This window comes from Balaenoptera borealis (assembly GCF_965194805.1).
Source record: "Balaenoptera borealis genome assembly, chromosome: 2".
In the NCBI taxonomy this organism is placed as follows: Eukaryota; Metazoa; Chordata; class Mammalia; order Artiodactyla; family Balaenopteridae; genus Balaenoptera; species Balaenoptera borealis.
The window spans coordinates 51,141,465-51,161,492 of NC_138867.1; the positions used below are offsets into that span (position 1 = coordinate 51,141,465).

Sequence of the window (20,028 nt, forward strand, 5' to 3'; positions counted from 1 at the left end):
ACCTAGAAAAATGGTACAGATGAACTGGTTTGCAGGGCAGAAATTGAGACACAGGTGTAGAGAACAAACGTATGGACACCAAGGGGGGAAAGCGGCGGGGGGGTGGTGTGATGAATTGGGAGATTGGGATTGATGTGTATACCCTGATCTGTATAAAATGGATGACTAATAAGTAGCTGCTGTATAAAAAAAATAAAATAAAATTCAAAAATTCAAAAAGAAAAGAAAGAATAGTATAACGAACAGCAGTATACCCTTCATCTGGATTCACCAAATTGTTCCATTTTGCCACATCTACTCTTTCCATGCCTCTAAGACTGGCATTTCTCTACATATCCACTAATATACCCTTATATACTGAAGAAAATTAATGCAATAATATCTAATAGTTTGTATTCCAATTTTCCCAAATGCCCTCAAAGATGTATTTTATATCACGCCCATTTTGTTTTATGGTCTGGAATCCACTGAACATTTATATATTGCATTTAGTGGTTTAGTTTTTAACTCTAGAATAGTCCTTTTCTCATGTCATTGACGCTTTTTTGAAGAATCCACGGTAGCTGTCTTTGTTTTTTTTTTCCCCTCTGTACAATTCTTTCGATTTCTCTGTATATATATATATTTTTTTTTTTAAAACATCTTTATGGGAGTATAATTGCTTTACCATGGTGTGTTAGTTTCTGCTTTATAACAAAGTGAATCAGTTATACATATACATATGTTCCCATATCTCTTCCCTCTTGCATCTCCCTCCCTCCCACCCTCCCTATCCCACCCCTCTAGGTGGTCACAAAGCACCGAGCTGATCTCCCTGTGCTATGCAGCTGCTTCCCACTAGCTATCTATTTTACATTTGGTAGTGTATATATGTCCATGCCACTCTCTCACCCTGTCACATCTTACCCCTCCCCCTCACCATATCCTCAAGTCCATTCTCTAGTATGTCTGTGTCTTTATTACTGTCTTGCCACTAGGTTCTTCATGACCTTTTTTTTTTTCCCTTAGATTCCATATATATGTGTTAGCATACTGTATTTGTTTTTCTCTTTCTGACTTACTTCACTCTGTATGAAGGACTCTAACTCCATCCACCTCACTACAAATACCTCCATTTCATTTTTTTTCTGGCTGAGTAATATTCCATTGTATATATGTGCCACATCTTCTTTATCTATTCATCCGATGATGGACACTTAGGTTGCTTCCATGTCCTGGCTATTGTAAATAGAGCTGCAGTGAACATTTTGGTACATGACTCTTTTTGAATTATGGTTTTCTCAGGGTATATGCCCAGTAGTGGGATTCCTGGGACGTATGGTAGTTCTATTTGTAGTTTTTTAAGGAACCTCCATACTGTTCTCCGTAGTGGCTGTATCAATTTACATTCCCACCAACAGTGCAAGAGGGTTCCCTTTTCTCCACACCCTCTCCAGCATTTATTGTTTCTAGATTTTTTGATGATGGCCATTCTGACCAGTGTGAGATGATATCTCATTGTAGTTTTGATTTGCATTTCTCTAATGATTAATGATGTTGAGCATTCTTTCATGTGTCTGTTGGCCATCTGTATATCTTCTTTGGAGAAATGTCTATGTAGGTCTGCCCATTTTTGGATTGGGTTGTTTGTTCTTTTGTTATTGAGCTGCATGAGCTGCTTGTAAATCTTGGAGATTAATCCTTTGTCAGTTGCTTCATTTGCAAATATTTTCTCCCATTCTGAAGGTTATTTTTTGGTCTTGTTTATGGTTTCCTTTGCTGTGCAAAAGCTTTTAAGTTTCATTAGGTCCCATTTGTTTATTTGTGTTTTTACTTCCATTTCTCTAGGAGGTGGGTCAAAAAGGATCTTGCTGTGATTTATGTCCTAGAGTGTTCTGCCTATGTTTTCCTCTAAGAGTTTGATAGTGTCTGGCCTTACACTTAGGTCTTTAATCCATTTTGAGTTTATTTTTGTGTATGGTGTCAGGGAGTGTTCTAATTTCATACTTTTACATGTACCTGTCCAGTTTTCCCAGCACCACTTACTGGAGAGGCTGTCTTTTCTCCACTGTATATGCTTGCCTCCTTTATCAAAGATAAGGTGACCATATGTGCGTGGGTTTATCTCTGGGCTTTCTATCCTGTTCCATTGATCTATGTTTCTGTTTTTGTGCCAGTACCAAACTGTCTTGATTACTGTAGCTTTGTAATATAGTCTGAAGTCAGGGAGCCTGATTCCTCCAGCTCCATTTTTCGTTCTCAAGATTGCTTTGGCTATTCGGGGTCTTTTGTGTTTCCATAAATATTGTGAAATTTTTTGTTCTAGTTCTGTGAAAAATGCCAGTGGTAGTTTGATAGGGATTGCATTGAATCTGTAGATTGCTTTGGGTAGTAGAGTCATTTTCACAATGTTGATTCTTCCAATCCAGGAACATGGTATATCTCTCCATCTATTTGTATCATCTTTAATTTCTTTCATCAGTGTCTTATAATTTTCTGCATACAGGTCTTTTGTCTCCTTAGGTAGGTTTATTCCTAGATATTTTATTCTTTTTGTTGCAATGGTAAATGGGAGTGTTTCCTTAATTTCCCTTTCAGATTTGTCATCATTAGTGTATAGGAATGCAAGAGATTTCTGTGCATTAATTTTGTATCCTGCTACTTTACCAAATTCATTGATTAGCTCTAGTAGTTTTCTGGTAGCATCTTTAGGATTCTCTATGTATGGTATCATGTCATCTGCAAACAGTGACAGTTTTACTTCTTCTTTTCCGATTTGGATTCCTTTTATTTCTTTTTCTTCTCTGATTGCTGTGGCTAACACTTCCAAAACTATGTTGAATAATAGTGGTGAGAGTGGGCAACCTTGTCTTGTTCCTGATCTTAGTGGAAATGGTTTCAGTTTTTCACCATTGAGGACAATGTTGGCTGTGGGTTTGTCATATATGGCCTTTATTATGTTGAGGAAAGTTCCCTCTATGCCTACTTTCTGCAGGGCTTTTATCATAAATGGGTGTTGAATTTTGTCAAAAGCTTTCTCTGCATCTATTGAGATGATCATATGGTTTTTCTCCTTCAATTTGTTAATATGATGTATCATGTTGATTGATTTGCGTATATTGAAGAATCCTTGCATTCCTGGAATAAACCCCACTTGATCATGGTGTATGATCCTTTTAATGTGCTGTTGGATTCTGTTTGCTAGTGTTTTGTTGAGGATTTTTGCATCTATGTTCATCAGTGATATTGGCCTGTAGTTTTCTTTCTTTGTGACATCTTTGTCTGGTTTTGGTATCAGGGTGATGGTGGCCTCATAGAATGAGTCGGAGAGTGTTCCTCCCTCTGCAATATTTTGGAAGAGTTTGAGAAGAATAGGTGCCAGCACTTCTCTAAATATTTGATAGAATTTGCCTGTGAAGCCATCTGGTCCTGGACTTTTGTTTGTTGGAAGATTTTTAATCACAGTTTCAATTTCAGTGCTTGTGATTGGTCTATTCGTATTTTCTGTTTCTTCCTGGTTCAGTCTTGGCAGGTTGTGCATTTCTAAGAATCTGTCCATTTCTTCCAGGTTGTCCATTTTATTGGCATAGAGTTGCTTGTAGTAATCTCTCATGATCATTTGTATTTCTGCAGTGTCAGTGGTTACTTCTCCTTTTTCATTTCTAATTCTATTGATTTGAGTCTTCACCCTTTTTCTCTTGCTGAGTGTGGCTAATGGTTTATCAATTTTGTTTATCTTCTCAAAGAACCAGCTTTTAGTTTTATTGATCCTTGCTATTGTCTCCTTCATTTCTTTTTCATTTATTTCTGATCTGATATTTATGATTTCTTTCCTTCTGCTAGCTTTGGGGTTTTTTTGTTCTTCTTTCTCTAATTGCTTTAGGTGCAAGGTTAGGTTGTTTATTCGAGATGTTTCCTGTTTCTTGAGGTAGGCTTTTATTGCTATAAACTTCCCTCTTAGCACTGCTTTTGCTGCATCCCATAGGTTTTGGGTCATCGTGTCTCCATTGTCATTTGTTTCTAGGTATTTTTTGATTTCCCCTTTGATTTCTTCAGTGATCACTTCGTTATCAAGTAGTGTATTGTGTAGCCTCCATGTGTTTGTATTTTTTACAGATCTTTTCCTGTAATTGATATCTAGTCTCATAGCATTGTGGTTGGAAAAGATACTTGATACGATTTCAATTTTCTTAACTTTACCAAGGCTTGATTTGTGACCCAAGATATGATCTATCCTGGAGAATGTTCCATGAGCACTTGAGAAAAATGTGTATTCTGTTGTTTTTGGGTGGAATGTCCTATAAAGATCAATTAAGTCCATCTTGTTTAATGTATCATTTAAAGCTTGTGTTTCCTTATTTATTTTCATTTTGGATGATCTGTCCATTGGTGAAAGTGGGGTGTTAAAGTCCCCTACTATGATTGTGTTGCTGTCGATTTCCCCTTTTATGGCTGTTAGTATTTGCCTTATGTATTGAGGTGCTCCTATGTTGGGTGCATAAATATTTACAATTGTTATTCCTTCCTCTTGGATCGATCCCTTGATCATTATATAGTGTCCTTCTTTGTCTCTTGTAATATTCTTTATTTTAAAGTCTATTTTGTCTGATATGAGAATTGCTACTCCAGCTTTCTTTTGATTTCCATTTGCATGGAATATCTTTTTCCATCCCCTCACTTTCAGTCTGCATGTGTCTCTAGGTCTGAAGTGGGTCTCTTGTAGACAGCATATACATGGGTCTTGTTTTTGTATCCATTCAGCCAGTCTGTATCTTTTGGTGGGAGCATGTAATCCATTTACATTTAAGGTAATTATCGATATGTATGTTCTTATTCCCATTTTCTTAAATGTTTTGGGTTTGTTATTGTAGGTGTTTTCCTTCTCTTGTGTTTCTTGCCTAGAGAAGTTCCTTTAGCATTTGTTGTAAAGCTGGTTTGGTGGTGCTGAACTCTCTCAGCTTTTGCTTGTCTGTAAAGGTTTTAATTTCTCCATCAAATCTGAATGAGATCCTTGCTGGGTAGAGTAATCTTGGTTGTAGGTTTTTCTCCTTCATCACTTTAAGTATATCATGCCACTCCCTTCTGGCTTGCAGAGTTTCTGCTGAAGGATCAGCTGTTAACCTTATGGGGATTCCCTTGTGTGTTATTTGTTGTTTTTCCCTTGCTGCTTTTAATATGTTTTCTTTATATTTAATTTTTGATAGTTTGATTAATATGTGTCTTGGCGTGTTTCTCCTTGGATTTTTCTTGTTTGGGACTCTCTGTGCTTCCAGGACTTGATTAACTATTTCCTTTCCCATATTGGGGAAGTTTTCAACTATAATCTCTTCAAATATTTTCTCAGTCCCTTTCTTTTTCTCTTCTTCTTCTGGGACCCCTATAATTCGAATGTTGGTGCGTTTAATGTTGTCCCAGAGGTCTCTGAGACTGTCCTCAGTTCTTTTCATTCTTTTTTCTTTATTCTGCTCTGCCGTAGTTATTTCCACTATTTTATCTTCCAGGTCACTTATCCGTTCTCCTACCTCAATTATTCTGCTATTGATCCCGTCTAGAGTATTTTTAATTTCATTTATTGTGTTTTTCATCATTGCTTGGTTCCTCTTTAGTTCTTCTACATCCTTGTTAAATATTTCTTGCATTTTGTCTATTCTATTTCCAAGATTTTGGATCATCCTTACTATCATTATTCTGAATTCTTTTTCAGGTAGACTCCCTATTTCCTCTTCATTTGTTCGGTCTGGTGTGTTTTGACCCTGCTTCTTCATCTGCTGTGTGTTTTTCTGTCTTCTCATTTTGCTTATCTTACTCAGTTTGGGGTCTCCTTTTCACAGGCTGCAGGTTCGTAGTTCCCGTTGTTTTTGGTTTCTGTCCCCAGTGGCTAAGGTTGGTTCAGTGGGTTGTGTAGGCTTCCTGGTGGAGGGGACTAGTGCCTGTGTTCTGGTGGATGAGGCTGGATCTTGTCTTTCTGGTGGGCACGTCCACGTCTGGTGGTCTGTTTTGGGGTGTCTGTGGCCTTATTATGATTTTAGGCAGCCTCTCTGCTAATGGATGGGGCTTTGTTCCTGTCTTGCTAGTTGTTTGGCATAGGGTGTCCAGCCCTGTAGCTTGCTGGTCATTGAGTGAAGCTGGGTCTTGATGTTGAGATGGAGATCTCTGAGGGATTTTTGCCATTTGATATTATGTGGAGCTGGGAGGTCTCTTGTGGACTAGTGTCCTGAAGTTGGGTCTTCCACCTCAGAGGCACAGCCCTGATGACTGGTTGGAGCACCAAGCGCCTTTCACCCACACGGCTCAGAAGAAAAGGGAGAAAAAATAGAAAGAAAGAAAGAGTATAAAATAAAATAAAATAAAATAAAATAAAGCTATTATAATAAAAAATAAGAAAAAAATTATTAAGAAAAAATTTATTAGGAAAAAAAATTTTTTTTAATTTTTTAAAATAAATTTATTAATTTTTATAATAAAAAATAAGAAAAAATTATTAAGAAAAAAATTTATTAAGAAAAAATTTTTTAAATTTTTTAAAATAAAAAATATTTAAAAACTTATTAAAAAAATTTTTTTTGAATTTTTAAAAATAGGAAATAAGGAAAAAATTACTAAGAAAACACTTATTAAGAAAAAAAATTTTTTTTAGTAAAAAAAAAAAGAAAACGGACGGACAGAACCCTAGGACAAATGGTGAAAGCAAAGCTATACAGACAAAATCTCACCCAGAAGCATACACATATACACTCACAAAAAAAGGAAAAGGGGAAAAATTAATATATCCTGCTCCCAAAGTCCACCTCCTGAATTTGGGATGATTCGTTGTCTATTCAGGTATTCAACAGATGCAGGAATATCAAGTTGTTTGTGGAGCTTTAATCCGCTGCTTCTGAGGCTGTGGGGAGAGATTTCCCTTTCTCTTCTTTGTTCGCACAGCTCCCAGGGTTCAGCTTTGGATTTCGACCCGCCTCTGCGTGTAAGTCGCCTGAGGGCGTCTGTTCCCCGCCTAGACTGAACGGGGTTAAAGGAGCAGCTGCTCGGGGGCTCTGGCTCACTCAGGCGGGGGGGAGGGAGGGGTACGGATGTGGGGCGAGCCTGCAGCAGCAGAGGCCGGTGTGACGTTGCAGCAGCCTGAGGCGCGCCGTGCGTTCTCCCGGGGAAGTTTTCCCTGGATCACGGGAGACTGGCCGTGGCGGGCTGCACTTGCTCCCGGGAGGGGCGGTGTGGAGAGTGACCTGTGCTCGCACACAGGCTTCTTGGTGGTGGCAGCAGCAGCCTTAGCGTCTCCTGCCCGTCTCTGGGGTCTGCACTGATAGCCGCGGCTCGCACCCGCCTCTGGGGTCCGCGCTGATAGCCGTGGCTCACGCCCGTCTCTGGAGCTCGTTTAGGCGGCGCTCTGAATCCCCTCTCTTTGCGCGCCACGAAACAAAGAGGCAAGAAAAAGTCTCTTGCCTCTTCGGCAGCTGCAGACTTTTTCCCGGACTCCCTCCCGGCTAGCTGTGGTGCACTAGCCCCTTCAGACTGTGTTCACGCCGCCAACCCCAGTCCTCTCCCTGGGATCCGACCGAAGCCCGAGCCTCAGCTCCCAGCCCCCGCCCACCCCGGCGGGTGAGCAGACAAGCCTCTCGGGCTGGTGAGTGCTGCTCGGCGCCAAGCCTCTGCGGGAATCTCTCCGCTTTGCCCTCCGCACCCCTGTGGCTGCGCTCTCCTCTGTGGCTCCGAAGCTTCCCCCCTCTGCCACCCGCAGTCTCCGCCCGCGAAGGGGCTTCCTAGTGTGTGGAAACCTTTCCTCCTTCACAGCTCCCTCCCACTGGTTCAGGTCCCGTCCCTATTCTTTTGTCTCTGTTATTTCTTTTTCCTTTTGCCCTACCCAAGTACGTGGGGAGTTTCTTGCCTTTTGGGAAGTCTGACGTCTTCTGCCAGCGTTCAGTAGGTGTTCTTTAGGAGCAGTTCCACGTGTACATGTATTTCTAATGTATCTGTGGGGAGGAAGGTGATCTCCGCGTCTTACTCTTCCGCCATCTTGCCCAGACCCCTCCACGGTAGCTGTCTTGTAGAATCTCCATTACTCTGCAGTGTTCTAATTGTTTCCTTGTAACTGGATTCAGGTTAACATTTTTGGCAACAAGACTCCATTGGTAATGTACTTGCATGGTGTCACATCAGGATGCACAGAATGTCAGGTTGTCTCTCTGTTGATGATGCTACAGTGGATAAGGTGGTGCTCATCAGGCCGCTCCATAATTTTTCAAAGACCTTACAGTAGTAGAAATTTCCAGTGGTATTTTTGTTTGTTTTGTTTTGTTTTGGCCTTAGAACTCTTAACCTCTACTAGCTTGCCTTTTCATTTACAGCAAGTTCTGCAATTTTATTTTAACCTAGATAAGTCAATGACCAAGCTATGGAAAGGTAGATTGAACCTGGTGCGCATTTCATCAACCCTCCTAAGTCTCATAAACTCCATTATTGTTATGGCACACCTCAGCCAAGAGTCGTCTCTTTCTCTTTCCCTCTCTCTATCTCCCCTGCCCCCTTGTGTTTTTAAAAAGTATGTAGATCTTTGTGAACACCTATGTAACCTGAACTCACATGCCACCTAAAAATGAAGAAATGAAGACAAACAACTGCCTTTCTCTTTGTTGTTTTTGGATTTGTAAACGGTTGGCAAAGATGCAAATATGCAACAAATAGTTTTTTTTTAAACACTTCACAAATACGTTATCATTTTTGGTCTGAGCTTAAAAGGCAGAAACATGCCACACTTTAGAATATTTTCTTTTAGTGTGGTTTAGGATCAGCTGGCAAAATGGGGAGAGAAAAGAAAATAATCATTCCTTAAATGTGAATCTCTGATCTCTGTACCTCCATAGGACTGTGACATCTGAAACGGCAGTCCAAAGTTACCTTTTTCCTCTTAAGAAGAAACTGCATTCTGTCCCAAACACATCCAGGTTAGTATGCAGAACCTCATGTCCCATGATAGCCCCGTGCAGTTGTCTGAAGTTGAGCTTTTGAGCCCTAGTGGTGAATACCCTAATACCCTGGAAAAGAGCTGTAGCTATTGGTCTGAATTTCTCTGATTTTGCTTCTGGGCAGTTGAACTCCTGGCCTAGGAGACTCCTTATGGTCTGAAGCACTTGGATAAAATTCAGAACTGAGAGTCATTGACTACATTTTCTCTTGAATCCTTTCTTACTGTAACAAGTAGAGCGTCTCCAGTTAGCCAAAGATCTTTAACAAGCAAGATTTGTTCCTTGTTCCAGTTAATGCCTGCATCCAACTCATTTGGGCCTGTTGCAAGTTATTTAGCCAAGTGTGCTTTGAAGAACTGTCTAATCCAAGAAGGAATGTATTGATATCTGGTCATCCAGCCCTCTTTTCCTTCAAAGTGAAGCATTGATTTTCATGCCACTTTAATTTCCCGGTAGGGCAAAAATAGAATGCAAGTAACTGCTAGAACAGGTTATGAGTCCTGTGAGGCTTAAAGCATTTATATCTGTCTGCCACTAGGACGATGTTTTAAAGCTGGAAATTAGCCTTATGACTAGAAGTCTGCTTGTTGGGGTTTTTTATTGAAAGGGGTTAAAGCAGGTTAAGTCTGGAGGTGAGCTGTGAGTAGACCTGCAAGTGAGCTGTTTGTTTTCTCAATAGCTTTAGCCTGAGGCAAGATCAGTATCTCATTTCAGAAGGGGCAGGTCATTTCCACAGTGCTCGCTGGGCTGGCCCTAAAGTGACTTTTTTTCTTTCTTTTTTAATGAACATTGCAACTTAAGCAATAATCTAGAAGAGCAAAACTTTTTGATTGACAGCGAAGTTGTAGCTCATAAATGTATACTCTGAGCTCAGAAGCGTATTGACAGCCAGCCAGGAAAGGAAAGTCTATTGACAGTTCAGGAGGTAATCACAAACTAATTATGAGTTCTGTTTAGTCAAGGAACGCAGCTGGGTTTCTTTTGTTTTTGGATTGAAAGGCATATGCCTTGTGCTGTCTCTGGCAGTGAAATCAGTACTGTGAAATGGCCTTTCCTTCAGCCTTGTGTGTTCTTTACTCACACACAATGCATTGAGAAGTGCTGAACCAGGTGAGCAAATCCAATATTTTATTAGGCTTACTAGATAAGCCTGCTAAAGGCAACTCACAGTATGGAAATATGGAAACCCAAACTTAAACTTACTGCAGTAATAGATTAGGATATTGATTATTTTTATACCTTTCAAAAGGCTCCTCCTTGTAGATATATGTAAAGGCAGAAGATAGGCTTTTTATTTTATTTTTTTTTGTTTGTTTTATTTTAATGTTTTTAGTTAAAGAATTTCAGAGCAGGAAGGGAATCAGAGAGAGAAGATCCATTCTAACCTTACCATTTCACAGGTGAGGAAATGGGCCCTGAAAGGTGAGGCCTACAGCCTTGGGTCCCTAGCACCTCTTCCAATGTACTTTCAGTTATATCTCTTTTTAAAAAATGTTAATGGTTGCCTAGGTTTACAATTTACATTTTTACTAATCTAAGTCCACCTTCAAATGGCAGTATTCCTGTGTAGAGTAGGTACCTTATAGCAGTGTTCCGACTTCTCCCATCCCACTCCTTACATGTTGCTGTCGCTCATTTCACTCATCTATGTGCTGTAGTCACCCAATACAGTGTTACTGTTACTTTAAACAGTTACCTTTCAGATCAATTAAGAATTAAAAAAAGCCACAAAGGTTTGATTTTACCTTCATTTATTTCTTCTCCAATAAGCATCCTTTCTTCATGTAGATCTAAATTTCTGATGTATCTAATTTTCCTAATCCTAACCCTTTTAACGTTTCTTTGCAGGGTAGGTCTTTTGATGATGAATTCTCTCAGTTTTTGTTTGCTTGAGAAGGTCTTTACTTATCCTTCACTTTTGAAGGACACCTTTGCTGAATGTAGGATTCTAGGTTAGTATTTCTTCTTCCTTGCATAGTTTTTGAAAAGAAGCCCACTGTTGTTCTTATCCTTGTTCCTCTGTAGGTAAAATGGTTTTCCCTCCCTCCTCTGACTTCTTTCAAGATTTTTCTCCTTGTCTTTGCTCTTCTGAAGATTAAATATGATATGCCTAGATGTCAGTTTTTGGTTTATTTCTGTTACAATGTTTTTGACTTCTAGCATTTACTTTTGATTCTTTCTTAGAATTTCTGTCTCTCTGCTTACAATACCCATCTCTTCATGCATGTTGTCTTTTTCATTACAGCCCATGACATACTAATGGTAGCTATTTAAAATTCCCTGTCTGAGAATTCTAACATCTATGTTATATATGAGTCTCATTCTGATGCTTGCCCGAGATCTCTGATTTCTTGCTTGATCACAGATCTTGATCTGCCTTTTAGCATGCCTTTTAATTTTTGGTTGAAAGCTGGACATGCTGTGTTGGGTAATAGGAACTGAGATAAATGATCTTCTAGTGTGAGCATGTATGCTAATCTGGCTAGGAGTTAGGCTGTGTTTAATGTTTAATGTTAGCTCTTGGTGCCAGAGGTTTCAAATTGTCCTAGGGTTCTTGTTTTTGTTTCCCCTCTTTGACTTTGGGCTTCCCTAAGTACTTCTCCTCAGAGAGGACCTGTGTCTGGTATCTCTTTTAGCAGCAATCCACCGTTATACTGGAGCCCTGTTGGTGTGGTGGAAAAGTGTGTGGGAGGGGAATGTCCTCTGATCTTATGATTAAATCTCAAGTCTTAGTGGGCTTGAGTGTCTGGCCTGTGACCACCATGTGTTTCTTTTTCTTTTTTTAAAATAATTAATAATTAATTAATTAAATTTTGGCTGTGTTGGGTCTTTGCTGCTGCGCACAGGCTTTCTTTAGTTGCGGCGAGCGGGGGCTACTGTTCGTTGCAGTGAGTGGGCTTCTCATTGCGGTGGCTTCTCTTGTTGTGGAGCGCGGGCTCTAGGTGTGTGGGCTTCAGTAGTTGTGACTCGTGGGCTCTAGAGCACAGGCTCAGTAGTTGAGGCGCATGGGCTTAGTTGCTCCGCGGCACGTGGGATCTTCCCAGACCAGGGCTTGAACCCGTGTCCCCTGCATTGGCAGGCGGATTCTTAACCACTGCGCCGCCAGGGAAGTCCCACGTGTTTCTTCTTGGATAGGCCTCTCGTCCTTCTGAGGTAAGACACGAAGGTGAGAAGGGGCTGGAGTGAGAGGAATGCCCTTTTCCCATGCTTTAGGACAAGGGTCTGGTAAAGTCTTTTCCCTGGGGATTAGGCCTTTGTTATGGAGAAAGCTCTGGGTATATTTCACAGGCATGATCCTTCCCCTCCACCTGCCGGAGCCATGAGTGAATCTTCCTGTGATTTCATCAGGAGAAATTGGTGGGGCTCGTGGAGGTAATACTCACCAAAGTAAGGGCTTCCCCTAAGACTGTGGTCCCCAGAATTGATCCTACCAGTTTACGGCTCTGGCACTTCTGCTCTAAGTAAGTAGCTTTTGGCTGTGACTCTGGATTTGCCTGTCTCTCTGCATTTTGGGGAGACAGTTTGCCCTGCAAACTCAGTTCTCTGATGAGTCCAAGAAAAGTCATTGATTTTCAGTTTGTCCAGGTTTTTCCTCTAAGGACTGGAGTGAAAACTTCCAAGCCATATGTTGGAGACGAAACAGTCCAATGTACTCTCCATATGGCCTTCCATAGGTTTTATATATATATATATATATATATATATATATAAATAAATAACCTATAGATGAGCATTCAGAGAAGGAAAACTCAAAAGACTAGCAATTTTGTTTCTAAAATAATTTAGAGATAGCAGTTGAAAAGCTGATAAAATGCAAAAACCTTTCAAGCCAATTACATGGTCAATTGCTTTTTAATAACTTTTTTTTCCTCATTATAAAAGCAACATATGTTTGTGGTAAACAGCTATGTGTGACTTTCTCCAGCAGTATTGTTCTGTTCAGCTGTAGCCACAGCGTTGGGTTTTAGCGGATGATGCTGTTAGAAGAGGATGCAGGATTAGGGGCCAGATGATGGGCAATGAATTCTAAGATGAATGAAAAGGAAGTAAAGACAGGGGAAGGCAAAAGATAGGGTAAATGGGAGGTTCAGAGGACTGCAGATCCTGATGGGGTTAGAACAGTGGTTGCAGGGGTGGCTAATAAGTAACTTGGAAGGACTGGCAGGCAGAGGTAATGAGAGACAGAAATACTGAGGTTACTGCTTCGGAAGGAGGAGCAGTTTCAGTGATGACAAGAGTCAGTATGGGACCGTGGCAGAGATTCCTACTCGATTATATTAGTCATTCCACTGCTTCTACCCTTGCAGGAGGTCAACACCCAAAGGAAAAGGTTTGTTTGTTTTTTGTTTTACAAAAGGGAGGAGTAATAGTCTGGAAAAATATGTCTGAAAAGCACCTAGCACAGTGCCTGGCGCATAGTAGGTGCTTTACAAGTGAGTGGGTTCTCATTTGACTGTTACTGCCACTGCTGAGCTGTGTCCATGCTCTATAATGTCATTTTAGAACTTCCTGAAGCCAGACTAGGAAATGCCTGTTTTGCTAAGTTCAACTTCATAATGAATGGTGGTTTTGTTTGTTTTTAAGTAATTTATTTATTTATTTATTTTTGGCTGTGTTGGGTCTTCATTGTTGTGTGCGGCTTTCTCTAGTTGCAGTGAGCAGGGGCTACTCTTCCTTGCCGTGCACAGGCTTCTCATCGTGGTGGCTTCTCTTGTTGTGGAGCATGGGCTCTAGGTGCGTGGGCTCAGTAGTTGTGGTGCACGGGCTTAGTTGCTCCGCAGCATGTGGGATCTTCCTGGACCAGGGCTTGAACCCGTGTCCCCTGCATTGGCAGGCAGATTCTTAACCACTGCACAACCAGGGAAGCTCCATGAATGGTGTTTTGGCAAGATTTCTGTGTTGTGATTTAAGTAACATCTTGTAGTCAAAATCATTCTCTGGGACTACATCTCCAGTGTTCAAGTCATGTTCCAATCATTGTTTGATGTATTTTCATTTACCTTTTCAGAAATACATCCATTCTGTAAAGTGAGAAATATAAATTGTAACAACATCCTTAAAGATAAGTGTGTCAGTTTCCTAGGGCTGCTGTAACAAAGTACCACAAACTGGGTGGCTGAAAACAACAAATTTATTCTTTCATGATTCTGGAGGCTAGAAGTCCAAAACTGAGGTGTGGGCAGGGCTGGTTCCTTCTGAAGCCTGTAAGGGAGAATCCCTCCTTGCCTCTTCTGGTGTCTACTGACTCCTTGGCGTTCCTTGGCTTATAGATGCATCACTCCAGTCTCTGCGTCTTGTCACATGGGCACCTTCTCCCCCTGCCTCTTTCCTCTTATAAGGACAGCAGTCATCTCAACTAACTACATCTGCAATGACCCCATTTCCAAATAAGGCCATATTCTGAGGTGCTGGGGGTTAGAACTTCAACAATTCATTTTTGAGGGGACACAATTCAACCCCTAATAGATGGATTTAAAAGAACCCATACTAAATATTTCTCTGTTCCCATTGTCCTGATGATAATGTTTCTGATAACTAGAAGCCCCAGTTCCGTGGATGAACTTGCTGCTCTTAAAAAGAAAACCTAGTTCTGAATGCGCTCATGAAGAGTGGGAGGAGTTTTGCCTCCGTTTAAGGCTGAATCTCTGCAGACAGGAGCACCTTGCTGCTATGGTGGTGGGGAGTTTGATGTGGTGAACATAGCCCCTCAGTAGTCACAAGCTCCCTGCAAGGCAGTCAAATACTCAAGGTTCATTTACTAATCTTGCTTCCACATTGTTGCTTGAAAGTATAAATAATTCGTTGCCAAATCTGAAAGATGTTCCTTGGTTTCCATCTTAATGTTTTAGTTAGGTTAAATAACAACCAGGAACCACACTTAGATGTTTGTGTGAATCTGCACTTGCACAGCAGGCCTGTTTTGATGAGACTAAGGAGAATGCAAAATGAATTGCAGCAAATAAAATCTACTTTGGCACCATTGAGTTCAATTAAAAATGATAATAGAATTCAGGCGTCCTACAGCTGCACTAAACTTAAGCTCCATTCTCCATTTGGCCTCCAGAAAACATAACAACAACGACATTCAATTTAGCTGCTGTTTTGAGTTGTGTACTGGAAGGAGCATGGACTTTGGAATCAGATCTGAATTTGATTCCAGGCCCCAAATCTTGCTTTCCCCCGCCATGGTAGGCAGAATAATGGGCCCCAAAGATGTCTGTACCCTAATCCCTGGAAACTGGGATGGCAAAAGGGACTCTACAGGTTTGATTAAGGTACAGACCTTGAGGTGGGAGAGTGTCCCGTATCATTCAGAGGGGCTCAGTCTAACTACCTGAGTCCTTAAAAGCAGAGATGCTTTCCCAGCAGTGCTTAGAGATGAAGGGAAAAAGGTCGGAGATGTTGTTGACTTTGAAGATGGAGGAAGGGACCATGAGCCAAGGAATGCAGGTGGCCTCCGGAAGCTGCAAAGGAAAGAAAATAGATTCTGTCCTTGAGCCCCCAGAAGGAATATAGCCCTGCCAATGCCTTGATTTTGGGGCTTCTGAACTCTAGAACCAAAAGATAATAAAGTTGTGTTGTAAGCCACTAAGTGTGTGGTAATTTGTAAAATAGCAATAGAGAACCAATATATGTACTTACTAGCTGTATGACTTTCTGAGTCTTGGGTTTCTCATCCAAAAATATATATATAATAATATTGATCTTGTGTAGTTCATGTGCAGATTTACTGAGATGATGTAGGTAAAGTCCATTGTTAATCATTCCACGACTTAGTGTCAAGAGTCCATCCTGAGGAGTCTGATTATTTTCTCTCAGGTACCTAGCCTCCAATTTGGGCCCAGCTGCCATCAGGTGAGTGGCTGCACCTGGTTCCATGGTCCATGCCTTCCAGTCAAAATGTGATGTACGAACCAAGCAGCATCAGACTCAGACTGGGACCTTGTTAGAATCACTGAATCTCAGACCACACCCCAGACCGACTGAGTCAGAATCGGTATTTTTTTAACAAGGTCCCAGATGATTCATATGCACTTTAAAATTTGAGAGGCACTACACTGGTGGTTCTCAAACATCACATATGCTGACAGAGCAAATGCCTGGGTCCAGAATTTATGAGCATGAGGCTTCAACATCTGTATTTTTAATATGCTTCCTAGTTATTTCTGATGCATAAAGGGTTATAACCACTAGAATAAATACTTAGAGATGTACTTTAATATATGAGATTCAAATCAGAATTGTAAAATTTTCAATTAATACCTTTTTTTCTCTAAGGAAAGCAGCTATGCTATGTAAGCGTTACTAAGTGCTGCATTTTAAAAAGATACATAAAGGAATAAACATCAAAGAACAGCAGAGACACTTTCTCACTAGTTCTTAACTGTTCTGTTTCCTGTCCTGGCTTTATCAAATATACTTGATTAGACTTCATAAGATTCATCCACCTTCGCTTCACTTAGAAGCAGTACTTCCTACACAACTCCACAAATGTGGAAGCTTGGCATTAAAAACCCTTGGCTGTTTTCTCTTTAGCAAGAAAGATCTAACTGCTTAGTAAATTATCAGAAGACAGACAAGAGTTTTTGGAAAGCTTTCTCTGTTCTGGGAGTACCTGCATCTCTTCCTCCATAGACAGAAGCATAGGATAAATCTCGGCAGTTGTAATTAGGGCAGCCCGGCCACGCTTCCATGACCCAGGGCACAGAGTTGCTTTCCAAGAACCGAAACTAGCATGGCTTCTCTTCAGCACGCCCAGGGCAGAAGATCCAGAGTCTGGAGAGAGTGCTCAGATTCAGGCTCTTACCCTACCCAGGAGCTCCAAGTCCAGACAGCTAGATAAGGGCTATAGGCAAGAGCCAAAATCAAGACTGAGGGGCTGAGAGCAGACCTGGGCAGGAAGGCAGCAGGTTAGGAGGCAGTGATGGAGCTGCTGGACAGTTGCCACAAATGGCTTTGAGGAGCCTTCTTTACTAGGCAGCAGGGACGTGAGGCAGATGCTCTGGGCTGCCGTTTAGGGCAGGGGGGACGAGCACGGTACCCTCCAGGCTTCCACCATGAAGAGCAGAGTGCACTGGGACGCAGGCCCAACCAAGGGGGGTCTAGAGGAAACTGTGCATTGTAGCCAGTGAGGGCTTGGCAGCCTGCACGCTCACTGCAAGGGCTGTTGATGCCCACAGTCTTCCCAGGCTTTCCCAGCTCTAGAAAGTCTCCTGAGGTCCCACCAGACCCAGCTCACTGACCCAGAGCCTCTCAGTTGTGGGTCTGGTGATGCAGGCCTGGGCAGGCCATCCTGGGGTCTCTACCTCACTGAACAGAAAACACTGCGGCAGCAATTTTTTTTTTTTTTTTAATTTCTATTGGAGTATAGTTGACTTACAATGTTGTGTTAGTTTCAGGTGTACAGCAAAGTGAATCAGTTATACATGTACATACATCCACTCTTTTTTAGATTCCTTTCCCCTATAGGTCATTACAGAGTACTGAGTAGAGTTCCCTGTGCTATACAGTAGGTCCTTATTAGTTATCTATTTTATATATAGCAGTGTGTATATGTTAATCACAATCCCCTAATTTATTGCTTCCCCCCATGTTTCCCCTTTGGTAACCATAAGTTTGATTTCTAGATCTATGAGTCAGTTTCTGTTTTGTAAATAAGTTCATTTGTATCATTTGTTTAGATTCCACATATAAGTGATATCATATTGATATTTGTCTTTCTCTGTCTGACTTACTTCACTTAGTATGATAATCTCTAGGTCCATCCATGTTGCTGCAAATGGCATTACTTCATTCATTTTTATGACTGAGTAATATTCCATTGAATATATGTACCACATCTTCTTTATCCATTCCTCTGTTGATGGACACTTAGGTTGCTTCTGTGTCTTGGCTATTGTAAATAGTGCTACAGTGAGCATTGGACTGCATGTATCTTTTCAAATTATGGTTTTCTCCAGATATAGGCCCAGGAGTGGGATTGCTGGATCATATGGTAGTTCTATTTTTAGTTTTTTAAGGAACCTCCACACTGTTCTCCATAACCGTTCTACCAATTTACATTCCCACCAACAGTGTAGGAGGGTTCCCCTTTCTCCACACCTTCTCCAGCATTTATTGTTTGCAGAGTTTCTGATGATGGTCATTCTGACCGGTGTGAGGTGATACCTCATTGTAGTTTTGATTTGCATTTCTCTAATTATTAGTGATGTTGAGCATCTTTTCATGTGGTGGCAGCCTTTTTATTAACAGAAATTACAAATTTCCATTTTTGTTGGAAAAAGTAGCAAGTCATACTTCCTTCTACACTTCTTTCAGAGTCCTGAAGTATGTATATGATACCTATTCTTTCATTAATGTTGCCCTCTCCCACAATAAACCATCTAAAAGACATTTAAGCAAACCCCATGTGGTGTAAAATAGAGATATAATATTTTGCCACAGAGGCTCCGCGGGCCGACTGGACACTTGATTGAACTGTATTCTCTGCTGCTGGCTGGCTGTGGCTTAAAGCTTGTGCAGTTACATGCTCCTGGCTACTCAGCCTTTGGGTATTTTGCCTACGCCTCTCTTTCCCTTCCCTGGTCCTTCCTTTCTGCTTACCCTTCCCTTGTCTTACTCTCACATGCAGAGTTCCTAACCGCTATTGTCTAACACCATTAAATTATATCAAATTACATATCACCCCCCCTGTGTAATTTCCAGTGTGATTCTAACATGTCAAACCAGAAGATCAGACTCCTTAGAGGTGGGAGTTGTCAGTGCCATAAAATCCAGGGGAGAGAGAGCCTTGGGGTAACTCAACTGGGCCATTATCCCCCTGGGGCCCGTCTTCAGAAACAGGGTGTGCTGGTGGAACACAAGGGTCTGGTCTCCTCTCAAGTTGTACTTCTCACTGTAGATGAATATATGGGATTCTACTTTCATTGAAAAATCACATAAAAGTCAGAGTCAGAGTGGTTCAAAGTCACTCAGTAGGTGCTCCTAGTCCTCAAAGAATACCTCCCTTCACTCTGCACCCATGATTATAATCCAGCAAACAACAATGACAAAGATAATTTTGATGGTGGTACTATTTAATATGATTCTCACAATATGAGTATTATTTCCTCCATTTTCCAGTTATGAAAATAGGCTGAGAAAGGCCCTGGGTCCTACGGCTGGTCGCTGATATCAACTGGGCCACCTGACCTCGGGCCATGCTCTTCACCATGTCGTTGCATGGCCCCCGAGCCATCCATCGGCCATCTCCCTCCCTGGCCTCCTCACCCGTACTCACCAGGCGCTATCCCTCCTCCCCTCCCTGTGCCATGCAGCCTCTCACACTCGGCCTGCTCTGGCCTTCACACAGCCTGCCCACGCATACACCGCCTCTCCCGGTGCCCCATCCCCACACACAGGCACAGTCTCTCTCTCTCTCTCTAGGATTTGCATGGTCTTGGCTTGTCTGAAAGAAAAAGACCTGCCAGAGCCCACACTAGTGCTTCATGGGTCTGTAAGCCAAAACCTCCAGGCGAAGGGAGAGGTGCTCCCTCCTCCAGCTTCTAAGGCCATCCTTGCCAGTGCACATGCCCACGGGGTGCAGTGTACATGTGGCCGGCCGGGACCCGGGCCCTGGAAGGCTGCCCACTTCCGGCTGCCCAGCTTGTCTCTGCTCACCAAGATTCTCTACATCTCACTGCTGTCCAGGCAAAAGGCAAAAAGAGCACGATATCAGAACTGTGATTACTTCAAACGGATAAAGAATCCTGTCTAGGTAGCCCCATCACCCCTTCGTACTTGCCAGGTCTGCGTGATTTATGCAAATGACCTGCCTGTGTTTGCTGGAAGCAGATGTTGGCATGTGTGAAGTAGCCTTCCTTGTCAAGGCTAAGGACTTCTCTCAGGAGAGGTCTGAGGGTAGGAAGCTCTGTTCTTTGGGCCAGAAAAACCAAGATTGAGCAATTAAAAATTGCAAAGTCAAATTTTTGAAAAGCAATTCTGCCAACATCCCAGGACCCAAGTCAGACAATCTCTTCTGAGATCACCGGGCCCCCCTTCCTGCTAAGGGCCACTAATGCCATCCCACTTGAGCATGCAGGGACAACCT

The 20,028-nt window shown here is 41.8% G+C and overlaps 1 protein-coding gene across 4 annotated transcripts in view; it reads left to right on the top strand.

Moving 5' to 3' along the window:
• The window catches only part of IPO11 (importin 11), a 485,545-nt gene that overhangs the window by 220,510 nt on the left and 245,007 nt on the right, over positions 1 to 20,028 (top strand). The window contains exon 30 of one of the 4 annotated variants that reach the window (XM_082383174.1): positions 8,838 to 13,609. The exons of the other annotated variants lie outside the window; for them this stretch is intronic. Coding sequence (XP_082239300.1) covers positions 8,838 to 8,852 — 15 coding nt within the window. The 3' untranslated portion in view covers positions 8,853 to 13,609. Of the gene's footprint in view, positions 1 to 8,837; positions 13,610 to 20,028 lie in introns of those variants that run through there. 4 annotated transcript variants of the gene reach the window in all.